The 13,433-nt window shown below is 41.7% G+C and overlaps 1 protein-coding gene across 1 annotated transcript in view; it reads right to left on the reverse strand.

The window, feature by feature from the left end:
* Nucleotides 1–484: 484 nt before the first annotated feature.
* ADORA2B (adenosine A2b receptor) overlaps nucleotides 485–13,433 on the reverse strand; it is a 95,380-nt gene continuing 82,431 nt past the window's right edge. The window contains exon 2 of the mRNA XM_040423376.1: nucleotides 485–3,709. Within this exon, the coding sequence (XP_040279310.1) occupies nucleotides 3,022–3,709 (688 nt within the window). The 3' untranslated portion in view covers nucleotides 485–3,021. The remainder of the gene's footprint in view (nucleotides 3,710–13,433) is intronic.

Genomic DNA, 13,433 nt, shown 5'->3' on the forward strand with positions numbered 1-13,433 from the left:
CCACAAAGTCAGATTTCCGGATACATTTATGGAAGCCAAAATCAGGAGTGGATTATACAAGGAGAGAAAGTATAAAGGACTGGTACTACTTCTCTTTTTTAAATTCAATTTAGAACGTCTGACTTCACCGTCTACACTGACAGGATTCGTATATCTGCTCCAACGTGGTGTCAAATGCCAGACTCTGCTTTTCTACATTTGTATATTCAATAGGACACATTTATTGAGTTAGTAACGGACCTGAATCAGAGTGTCTAAAAGGGTCAAGTTTAATATTTCTCTGTAGACTTTCAACTCGTATTTGGCCAAAACATTTTGGGGCAAGAAATAATCATTTTTCAAAGAGGAGTGCACCTAGATCGTGTCAAAAAAGTGCACTAACATTTGCTAGAATTTGGCACATCCACGTTTAGATAAATCCATTTTTTCTTAGCTCATCAAGGGGAAGTGGAAAGAAAATAGGTGTGGTTTAACGGAAAACAGCCGGGCATGTTTGCATGCTGGGAGTTGTATTTTCACAGCAGCTAGAGTGCCGAAGGTTGCTGACCCTGGTGTAGACATTACACAAGCCTCACTGTTGCTGCAGATAACACATAGAATATAGATGTGCATGTATGTGTGTATGACTTTGTATTTCGGATCTTGTGGGTCCCTATACAGTATCTGTATTCCCCTGCAGTGCAGTCTTATCCATTTCCTTCATCTTCATAAATCACTGATAACTGTTCAAATGAAAACCTGATCACAGTAATGTGTAGCCCTTCACCATGAAAGTGAACTTCAGATTGTCTGCAACACAAAGAACACATAAGAGCTTCCCGTCAGACCCATCACACAATGGTTGTGAACCATGTGACCCGTTCTGTATTTTCCTTCTGCAATCATAAAAAATAGTACAAATATATAAATATATATAGCTATTTACACCCTCCAGAGATTCATCCGGGATACTTAGGATTTGTGCTTTGTCCCTTGGACCTTGAATGAGCATTGACCTTTTCTTTTGGTTCCACTGTGAGACCAGCCGCCAGGGACTAGGGTGCACTGCAGCTGTTCTCCGAAAGAACCCATCTTACAACCCGAGATATAGCCAGTGATTTACTCAGAGTGCTTCTCAGGTCCAGCCAGTAGGAAGAAGTTGAGAGAGTGGAAAGTGTCAGGAATAGTTCACATGGATGACATTACTGGCCATCCCTCCCGCCAGTTCTCAAGCACTGGAGGCCAGCACAAAAGGGACGCTTGTTGTGAACGACAGCGCATGACACTATTGCCAGTAAAGCACAGTTTTAATATTAAAGGGGGTTATGAGAGTACAAAAACATGGGTGTTTTCTTCCAGAAACATCATCACACTTGTCCACGGGTTTTATTGCAGCTCAGCTCCATTCAATCAAGGATTAACCTGCAATACCACCACATAGACAGGTGTGATGCCTGTTTCTGGAAGAAAGCCGCCATATTTTTTCACTTTCACACAATCCAATTAAAGAAGGTCAAGGGTAATAACCCAATGACCTAAACATTACCACCCCTACCTCCTAAAACAAGTCTTGTTGTTTTCTCACCCACCTGGTCCTATGCCCATCCCAGGCTTGGATGAGAGAGGTGGTCTTTAGCTAAAAGGGTACAAGTTTGCTTCCCTGGTTCTCAGACAGATTTCCAGCCAAAGTGATGTAACCTAGGCCTGTCTTCCTACATTTACTGTTTCACATGCATTAGAGCCATTGTCTGAATAGCTTTCCTTTCCAAAGGAAATTATTTCTTTACAGGCATATCACTTAAGATCTAATGGGCTATCCCATAAGAAGTGGTAAGTGAGTGGCCCCCCAAGTCAGCTCTTGAAGACGGACAATCATAAATTCATCCATGTTCTGGACAGTGAACACGAATGACGGACCACACATGGCTGAAGTTTGTGTGCAGGCCAGCTTTCCCACAGACCCATCCATCTGAATGAAAGCTGAACAAAGTTAAAACACACATTAATTTTCTTGCCACAGATGGATGGTCCATTTGGATAATTGCTCATGTGAATGGGACACTGTTCAGTCTGGGTGCTGTCCGTTGTAAACTTGGCCTGCACCCACATGGGGAAAACGCCAGTGTGAAATTAGCTTTAGTGGGGTTATGTTCTGCTGGATCTTTGGGGGCCATTACTGTTTTACAGCCTGAGCCCCATAGTCCTCTGGTGGGCTAGACTGACCCTGGGGTACAAAAGTGGTCCCTTATGGCACAAATGTAGGAAACTTTGGATTATAATAATGCAGTAGTTTTTCCTTTTAATATCCCATTATGCAGTAGTTCTAGAATTCTATACTGAATTTGTATTATAAACCACCATAGATAGTTTCTTACCATTACATTTCCTGTTTATATCTGTAGTTGAGGAAAATGTATTCCAGCAAGTATCAGCTTATCATATGATCACCTCAAGCACCTTCATTTGGACAAGTACACAGACCGACAAGCAAAAACATTAAATAAATTGAACTGTATGCAGGATCTCAAGGTAAAAGAACATTTCCAAAGTAAAAAATAAAATAAAAATAATCTACAAAAGAATAAAAATTTACTCTACATCCAACCAACATATAAAAAGGTTATATAAATAATGTGCTTTAGAAACAAACTAATGTACAGTACATTCTTCTACAGGTTCGGAGCTTTCCTTCACTGTAACTAAACATGGCTTTGGTTGCTTAATCTAAGTGGAAATATTAGTTTTGGGGATTATGTGCACGTCCCTCTTCTAAATGTTCTTTAAACTACATGACGCGTTTGATAAAACCAGCAGAACATTTGTCAGTGCAGAGGAGTTAGGAGGAACCTTCAGCAATACCTTCTAATAAAAAACGAATGGTGAACATCTGAAACGAACAAAGTGCAGCAGCAAAGTGGTCAATTATCAGATCCTTAATGGTCCCACCAACAGATTTACTGTATATGTCCATGTAACCTACCCAACAACATGTAGGGCTGAGTCCATGTGGGCTGAGTTCAGCAGTCTTACCTAAGTATAGGGTCACATAAAAGCACTGCCAGCACTTACAGTACTGATATGTAAGTGCCTGGAGTTCCCAATGCTGCCCTTGGGACATTTAGAAAAGTTGTCCTTCTTGCAGACAAGGTACTTTGAAATGATCTTACGGAAGGTGTAGCGAAAGTCTCTGATTTTGTAGGCGTATATTATAGGGTTCACTACTGAGTTGGCATGAGACAAGATAATAGCCATGTGCATAGCCCACTCTGGTTTTCTCTCGTGAAACTTAGGGTCAAAGAGAGTAATGCAGTTCAGTATGTGGATGGGCAGCCAGCAAAAAGCAAACAGGCCCACAATAATGGCCAAAGACTTGGCGGCATTCACTTCTTTCTGGAGAGTGGTCCTTGAGTTGTCTGCACCCACGCACTTTAGTTCAATTTGCCTCAGCTGCTTGCGGGCAACCATGAAGATCTTGATGTATATTCCCAGCATGATTAAGAGTGGAAGAAGTACGCAACCAAAGAAGTTGAAGTACACCATGTAAGTCATTGTGACTACTTTTTCAAATAAACACGAGACAGTGCCGTTCTGAATGGAAATGTTTCCTTTACCACAGTCTGCTTCTAAGCAATTCCAACCCATTAGTGGGGTCAAACCTATACCGAAAGAGAGAATCCAGAAAACTGCAATAATGGTTCTTGCTCTTTTTCCAGTGACCAAACTCTTGTACCTGCAGAAAGAAAAATAATATTAGAACGAAATCAGCATGGGTATGGGGGTTACATTAGCAAGAGAGTAAAATTGGGCAATAGTATTGATTTAATATGACATGTAATATATGGTCACTTTGTTTGTGACTCCTATCGGTGGACTCTCGATTTGGAGACTTGGACTGACTTGGTCCCTGGAGCGCTGCTCCTGACTGTAAAGATTTTCTAGTAACCTTATCCAGGTAATATCAGCTCAAACAATTCATCACTTTTCTGTTGTGTAGTTAAGGCCATAAATATGTTTATATGAATTAATATGTTTAATATGTTTAGTAAAAGTATAGAGTTAAGTATAGGGATCTACTATGGATATATAGGGATCTTCCTCATCACTGCATGTGATCTTCTTACGATTACTGGTTCATTTACATGGAAATTGTGAACCAATGAAATGTATTTCTTCATGGTGTATAATAATTGCTAGGCTATTCTAATAATTTCTAATAACTGCATCCTTAAAGAGGACCTTTCACCACTCTTGACATGTCTGTTTTAATAGCTTCATGCATTCCTCATGTTGTGCCATTCACTTGAATAGGACTGGGCTGCAAATAGGTCACGTGACCATTGAAAGTGGCCTAGTAAGAGGCCGTGGCGCTCACTTCTTAAAACAGGGGTTCGGCGGGGGTTCCGGGAGTCAGACCCCCACAATCAGATATTAATGATCTATTCTAAGGGTAGGCCATCAAAATGAACTCCCGGAAAAACCCTTTAAACCCAAACACCTCCATCAGGGGTTTATTTCTGAAATGCCTGATAGTATACTGACAGGAGACTGTCCCCAAACACATTGGATCACTGACAGATCCTGCTGAAATCAAAGAGTTTGGCAGACTTTAATATGTATGTATGTATGGAGGACCGAGTTGAGAAACCCCTGCCTAAAGTATTATACAATTATATGTCACTAGGAAACAATACTACAGTACATCATCACCTATGAACTTGCAACATTCACAATGAATTGAACAGCACATCTGTCCTGGGGAATGACTTCTCCCCAACCACACAAGAGCACTACCACTATCAGGAGCTTCTCCTGTCAAAAAAAATCATTAATCTGAAGGGACACCTCATAATATTCTGGAGCTAACATGGAAAAAAATGGGCCTCGTTCTATACCACTCAGGTAAGCTTAGGGTTCATGTACATAGCCATATAATGAAGCACTACCACCAGCAAGAGCACAAACACCACCTGGAGCTCCTCCTGTCAACACAATAATTCATCTGAAGGTACATGTCAGGATTTTTTGGAACTAGAATGGAAGAGATCGGCCTCTTATACAGTCCTGATCAAAAGTTTAAGACCACAAGAAAAATGGCAAAAAATTTTATTTTACATTGTTGGATCTTAACAAGGTTCCAAGTAGAGCTTCAACATGCAACAAGAAGAAATGAGAGTGAGAGAAAACATTTTTTGAGCATTCAATTAATTGAAAATAACGATTAAACTGAAACAGGCTGTTTTTCAGCTGATCCAAATTTTAGGACCACATGCCTTTAAAAGGCCAAATCTGTGCAAAGATTGTAATTTTCTGTCAGGTAGTCACACGTTGTGATGGCAAAGGCAAAAAAAATCCCATTTTGAACGTGGTCGGGTTGTTGAACTGCATAAGCAGGGTCTCTCACAACGCGCCATCGCTGCTGAGGTGGGACGCAGTAAGACAGTCATTTGGAATTTCTTAAATGATCCTGAGGGTTATGGAACAAAAAAGTCAAGTGGAAGACCCCAAAAAATGTCATCAGCACTGAGCCGGAGGATCCAATTGGCTGTCCGTCAAGACACTGGACGATCCTCGACCCAAATTAAGGCCCTTACTGGTGCTGACTGCAGCCCCATAACCATCAGACGGCATCTGAGACTGAAGGGCTTCAAAAACAAAAAAGTCTTCAAAGACCTTGTCTCCTTGAACGCCACAGAACTGCTCGTTTGGACTTTGCAAGGTGGAAAAAAGTTTTATTCTCTGATGAGAATAAATTTAACCTTGATGGTCCTGATGGTTTCCAACGTTACTGGCATGACAAGCAGATCCCACCTGAGATGTTTTCTACGCGCCACATTGGAGGGGGTGCCATAATGGTCTGGGATGCTTTTTCCTTCAGTAGAACAATGGAGCTTCAGAAAGTGCAGGGGCGTCAAACGGCCGCTGGTTATGTCCAGATGTTGCAGAGAGCATTCCTCATGACTGAGGGCTCTCGTCTGTGTGGTAACGACTGGGTTTTTCAACAGGACATCGCTACAGTACACAATGCCCGTAGGACAAGGGACTTCTTCCAGGAGAATAACATCACTCTTTTGGCCCATCCTGAGTGTTCCCCTAATCTAAATCCAATTGAGAACCTTTGGGGATGGATGGCAAGGGAAGTTTACAAAAATGGACAACAGTTCCAGACAGTAGATAGCCTTCGTGCGGCCGTCTTCACCACTTCACCAAATGTTCCCACTCACCTCATGGAAACGCTTGCATCAAGCATGCCGAAACAAATTTTTGAAGTGATAAACAATAACGGCGGAGCTACTCATTACTGAGTTCATGTTTGGAAGTTGGATTTCTGTTTTGGGGTGGGTTTAGTTTTTTTTTGGAGGTGTGGTCCTAAACTTTTGATCAGCTGAAAAACAGCCTGTTTCAGTTTATTCGTTGTTTTCATTAAATTGAATGCTCAAAAAATGTTTTCTCTCACTCTCATTTCTTCTTGTTGCATGTTGAAGCTCTACTTGGAACCTTGTTAAGATTCAGCCATGCTAAATATGATTTTTTGCCATTTTTCAAGTGGTCTTACACTTTTGATCAGGACTGTACCATTTAGATTAAAGGGGTATTGCCATCTCAGACAATGGGGGCATATCGCTGGGTCCCGCACCTACAATGAGAACGGAGCGGGAAGAGCTGTGGCTGGAGGACCCCAGATTTCCCGGGGCCCGTCCACCACCAAGCGCTGCTCCCATAAAAGTGAATGGGAGCGCACAGCACACACTTGGCCCTTGCTCTTGCTCCCATTCATTTCTATGGGGCAGATAAAAATAGCTGAGCCAGCGCTCGGCTATTTTCGATGGCCCCATAGAAATGAATGGAGGGCGGCTGCGCATGCGCAGTGCGCCCTCCGTTCATTTCCCCGCTCCGTTCTCATCCTAGCGATATGCCCCCATTGTCTGAGATGGGAGTCTCGGCCTTAGGGTTCATGCACATGTCTATATTATGGATCTGTTTTGTATAGATCTGCAATATGGATTTTATATGAAGGCACAAAGTTTTTTTTCTTCTGTATTCTACTTGACACCATACAGCAGCACACACAGGAGGAAATTTATGAAGACTGTTTCATACGCCAAGAAGTAATAAGCTTCACCAAATTTATTAAGAGGTGCAGACTTCTTAATAAATCTGACACATCTGGCAGTTTGTGGGGGAGATTTATCAAAACTGGTGTAAAGGAAAACTGCATTAGAAGCAAATCTACAACAGTTATGTGCTGGTGTAGATTTGCACTATAACGTACACTACATTCTGGTATAAATGACAGTAAACCTGTCTCCCACTAAACCTAGCAACAACAACGCAAAATTGGGAAAAGCTGCAATTTTTGTGCAAAATGCTGCATGCACAAACATGTGAGAACTGGTGCACAGCCTTTAAGAAATTCAAACCATGGTACCTATGGCCCCCTGATACAGGCCGAGAGGCGCTTAGTCGACCAACATACAGGCTCTGTGCCAAGTGATCTGACCCAAAGATCTGGATATTTCATCTTTGATGTGACCCAAGTGCTAGAGATGGAAGCGCCTTTGCTGATATATGCATGAATGAACCCCAAAGCATTATTCATGTCAGTATCAACACATTCAAACTATGAGGCTCAGAAAACAAGCGTACACGCCATATTCATGCTGCCCTCGCTGTATGATGCATGGTTTGGAAAGCAGGGTTATAGCAGCAAGGATAAACTAAGGAAAATAGAAAAGGACACTAATGCAAATTAATACTAGATCACTTCATGGGTCGGGTTGATTGCCCTTAGCGTAACATATTGATTTTTTTCAACCTCGACCGTACACAATGATCCCTTCTTTCTTCCATACAACAGGAAGTCCTCTAGCCTTCAACTGTGAATAATCTCATTTCTCATGGGTCACAAAAGGCATAAACAGTGGTCACGTGAGACCTCTAGATAAACACAAATCTTTTGGTTCCTCTAGGTCACCTTTTTGAAAAGGAGGAATCAATAATCGAACAGAAGATAAGAAAGTCCTTTGAATCAGCCCGTTTTAAGATATTATATTATCATCTTAATGTTCTACACTGAGCATATAAAGTACCAGTTATCAACATTATATACACTACAAAACATTAGTTATATAGTCCATCTTTTAGGCCCCATCAGTTAGTAGGCAACACTGGTCTACATTTATGGATTTTATTTTACGCTGACAACTATTTGTACTGATCTTACACAATTTGATGGTGCAGATTCCAAATATCAAGTCAGAAATGATGTATCAGGTCAAAATTTGTTAAAACTAAGATGTTTTTATTACAGCTTGTTTGGTTTCATTTGAGGTAATACCGAACTTTGTGAAAAATACAACACAATATTGGTGTAGAGTCATACAAAAAGATGAGTTAGTAAATTAACGAAAACATCAATAGTTTAGTAACTAAGGGGCACATTCATTAAGACGTTTTAGACCCTGGTCTTAATAAAGCCCTGCACTGGTGGTGGATCCGCCGCAGTTATATAGAGGCACCTGCCTCTCCATAATTTCGGCGGATCCACCGTCGCTTCTAAATGTAAGACTGATTCCCAGCTGTCTTACATTTAGACCATTTTCTACGCCTAAAACAGAAAATGGTAAATGAGACGGGCCTTCGAGTCTGTCCCCTTCCCCGCCCATGTCCACTTTTTTTAGACCTGGTGTGAGTGGGGAAAAGTCGCAGAATGTGGCGCAAAGGACTATTGTGCTGCAATCTGTGCCGTATTTCTATTTCATAAATGACCCGCTAAATGTTTGGGACAAATTTTCTCTTTTTGGATTTTTATCAACAGCTATGATCAGGGTTGTCACGTTGCAAACACCAACAGTAGTCTGCATTATGTTTATGTTCTACTTGCCTTGATATCTGTTTTCCATGGTCTTCATGCCCTCATACTTGTTTTTTGTTACCACAATGACGTTCTTGTAGACTATTAATGCAGACTATTACTACAGGCTGCCTGATAGGCCTATTTGTATTGTTCGGTTTGTAGTCTTGCCTCTCAGCTTCTTCCAAAAGAATAACTACCTATTGAGTAATCGTACTGCAAGGTCCAATGTTAAAAATGTAGTATATGTTTTTTTGCAGTGGCCAACTGTACAGTAAAGAGCAGCAGGCTATGCTTTCCTGTACAGCTAAAAATGCTGTACATCCTGGACTGATGCCAAAGGGACACTTCCTCTGTTCCTATAGGGGTCTATGAAAAGACTGTAAGACTAGCTGAAATACAAAGAACCTTTTCCTATACTGAAGTTTGTATTGTCTGAATCCTAAGGATTGGCCCCTCAGCCTCTGTATAGTTCTTAGATTTAATAAACCATTTTCCAGTCCTTTCTATTCACTACACAAAGAGGCAGACTAGACCACCACACAAACCAAGCAAACGCTTGGAGCTGCAGAGATCAGGAGAACTCTTTGTGGCCACAGGTAGTTGGCTGAAAAAAATAACTGAAATGGTGGCTATACTGCCTTAGCAGTAGTACCCAGCTGAGTTGGAGTTAGCAGGCCAACGAAGGTGGATTTTAGTGGTGTAATGGAACTTGGAGCTTAAGAATGAGATAGTGCTCCCCCCCCATCCCGACATAACTTTGCTTGGGGCTATTGATAATGTGCTGTTCTGAAGTCAACTGGGAACATGCAAGATCAAATTGGTTAGTACTTGATCTTGTAGACTGTGACAATAGTTTAAGCAGCTAAGGGCGGCCAAACATATTTAATAGTTGTCACCATTCAGCCGAAAGCTCTCTCAGACTCCCTCCTGGCTCACCCACCCCCTAGGCCGGCAGTGTATGTGTATTCAATGGGAAGAAAGCCGCTGCCAGACACTTCTGGTAAAGGCTTATCTCCAGGGAGAAAAAAAGGATCTGACGAAAATATTAATTTCCCCAGATCCTTCTGTCCCCCCGACATCACCTGCTGAGGAGAGTCGGGAGATCCCCACACACATTAGATTGCCAGCTGACAATACCCTAATGTGCATGGGGGCCTTAAATGTTAATAATTCCACCTTATATATAAGACACTTTCAAGAGTGATAAGCTAGCATTTATAGTACAACAAAAGTTTGTTCCATAACTTTAATCATCTAGTAATGTGTTCACCTTCATACATATGGGGTCTGAAAATAATTTCTTTAACTAAACCATATAGTATAGTTGAGACAACTCGCATTGTATTTCAAACATTACTTGCTGTGATGCACTGTATCAGTACTTCACTGTGAAACATATTATTAAAATTGGATATTATTCATTACAATAAATATTATAAGAATATGATAACCTATTCAGATTAGTATAGGCTTTGGCAATCCCCTTTTGTTAAAAGGGCCCCCCACTTATAGCCTGATCAGAGCTGCTCAGCTCTCAGCGATCAGCTTTAATCTGTAGAGGAACCGGTCAGCAAGCGTTCAATATCGCTACAGTGCCACCACAGGTCAAATAAAGTAATACACTTTCAACTGAAATTCCTGGTGTTCCAGAGCAGCTAATAGGTGAGGTGCTTCCAACTATCAATTGAGCATTCCCTTATAACAGTGATGACGAACCTTTTAGTGCACAAACTGCAACCCAAAACCCACCTTTTTATCTCAAAGTGGCAACACGGCAATTGAACCTGAATACCAATGTACTTTTTCATTCAGCTATAATAGCCTGCCTACATTCAATGCGCTGCCTGTGCTGTTCATAGTGCGCCCTGCGCTGATGAATGGCTGGGAAAGTCTAAGGCATATTGGTACACCATAGACTTTTTCCAGGGTGCGGGTGCCCACAGAGAGGGCTCTGAGTGCCGACTCTGGCACCCGTGCCATAGGTTTGCCACCACTGCCCTATGAGGTATTTAAAATGTTATTTCTAAACCTGACAACCCCTTTAAGAGAGTACAGTCGTGGCCAAAAGTTTTGAGAATTACATAAATATTGGAAATTGGAAAAGTTGCTGCTTAAGTTTTTATAATAGCAATTTGCATATACTCCAGAATGTTATGAAGAGTGATCAGATGAATTGCATAGTCCTTCTTTGCCATGAAAATTAACTTAATCCCAAAAAAAACATTCCACTGCATTTCATTGCTGTCATTAAAGGACCTGCTGAGATCATTTCAGTAATCGTCTTGTTAACTCAGGTGAGAATGTTAACGAGCAGAAGGCTGGAGATCATTATGTCAGGCTGATTGGGTTAAAATGGCAGACTTGACATGTTAAAAGGAGGGTAATGCTTGAAATCATTGTTCTTCCATTGTTAACTATGGTGACCTGCAAAGAAACGCGTGAAGCCATCATTGCGTTGCATAAAAATGGCTTCACAGGCAAGGATATTGTGGCTACTAAGATTGCACCTCAATCAACAATTTATAGGATCATCAAGAACTTCAAGGAAAGAGGTTTAATTCTTGTTAAGAAGGCTTCAGGGCGTCCAAGAAAGTCCAGCAAGCGCCAGGATCGTCTCATAAAGAGGATTCAGCTGCGGGATCGGAGTGCCACCAGTGCAGAGCTTGCTCAGGAATGGCAGCAGGCAGGTGTGAGTGCATCTGCACGCACAGTGAGGCGAAGACTTTTGGAAGAAGGCCTGGTGTCAAGAAGGGCAGCAAAGAAGCCATTTCTATCCAAAAAAAACATCAGGGACAGATTGATCTTCTGCAGAAAGTATGGTGAATGGACTCGTGAGGACTGGGGCAAAGTCATATTCTCCGATGAAGCCTCTTTCCGATTGTTTGGGGCATCTGGAAAAAGGCTTGTCCGGAGAAGAAAAGGTGAGCGCTACCATCAGTCCTGTGTCATGCCAACAGTAAAGCATCCTGAGACCATTCATGTGTGGAGTTGCTTCTCATCCAAGGGAGTGGCCTCACTCACAATTTTGCCCAAAAACACAGCCATGAATAAAGAATGGTACCAAAACACCCTCCAACAGCAACTTCTTCCAACAATCCAACAACAGTTTGGTGAAGAACAATGCATTTTCCAGCACGATGGAGCATCGTGCCATAAGGCAAAAGTGATAACTAAGTGGCTCGGGGACCAAAACGTTGACATTTTGGGTCCATGGCCTGGAAACTCCCCAGATCTTAATCCCATTGAGAACTTGTGGTCAATCCTCAAGAGGCGGGTGGACAAACAAAAACCCACTAATTCTGACAAACTCCAAGAAGTGATTATGAAAGAATGGGTTGCTATGAGTCAGGAATTGGCCCAGAAGTTGAATTGCAGAGGTCTTGAAAAAGAAGGGCCAACACTGCAAATACTGACTCTTTGCATAAATGTCATGTAATTGTCGATAAAAGCCTTTGAAACGTATGAAGTGCGTGTAATTATATTTCACTACATCACAGAAACAACTGAAACAAAGATCTAAAAGCAGTTTAGCAGCAAACTTTGTGAAAACTAATATTTGTGTCATTCTCAAAACTTTTGGCCACGACTGTACACTCAGCCTTTGTACAGCACCTCTGATAAAATCTGGAAATGACAGTATATGTTACTGCTGGACACCTTTTATGTCCTTTCTTTATAAGATACCTGACTATCCTAATGGCATCAATGTCACTGTCGAAGCAAAAGCCAGAAGTCCAGAAACCACTGTCTCATCCAGTTGCTTGAATAGTGCCATTTAATCAGCATGCCCTCCTTTGGCAGACAGGACAAGCAGTCATTCTGTAGGCACCTGCATGGACCTGACACCGATGAATGCTGCCTCTTATTACAGCAATTTATAGGGCTGGGATTAACTGGCATTACGGCCACGTCTGCTAGGTTTAGGTTCCAGGTTCCAGCTCTATAGGTTTGAAAATCCGCTCACAGACATAAATGCCTTTTGCTGGGGGATTGGCTTGGAAAGCGTGCCCGTTGGCAAGAAATAACCAGGGATACACAGAGGATCCCCTGCTACAGGATGGCTTTACTATGGGACTGATGTGGAATTGAGAGGTTTACTGTAAATTATTACACAAAGCCAACAAGACATAACCATAATGTGTATTACGGGTTTTCACACGTCTACTTTCTGTGATTTTTCAGGAGGTACAGTAAGTGTGACAGGTGACATTACAAGGACTGTAAGGCTACGTCACATGAACGGCACATGAAAAAGTCAGTTAAAAACGGATAACCTGTCCATTTTTAACAGACGTTTTTTTCACTGATGCCTTTCTGAGACATGGATGTTAAAAACTGATTCATTCAATTGTATGGGGGCAGGTGTTCAGTGAAAAACGGACAAGATAGAAGTGTGTTTTTCACTGACCATAAAAAAAAACTGCCATGTGAATAATCGCATAGACTACCATTGGTCTTAAAACGGACATGTGCATGTAGCCTAAGATATATTTGGGAAAACAAAGTGTAAACCTCTAACCCGAGCTACGCCTCTTGCAGAGGTTGGCGTATACCCATAGAACCACTCCACCTGCACAGAAGCTCTCACATCATGGTGGCC

This window comes from Bufo bufo, chromosome 3 (assembly GCF_905171765.1).
Source record: "Bufo bufo chromosome 3, aBufBuf1.1, whole genome shotgun sequence".
In the NCBI taxonomy this organism is placed as follows: Eukaryota; Metazoa; Chordata; class Amphibia; order Anura; family Bufonidae; genus Bufo; species Bufo bufo.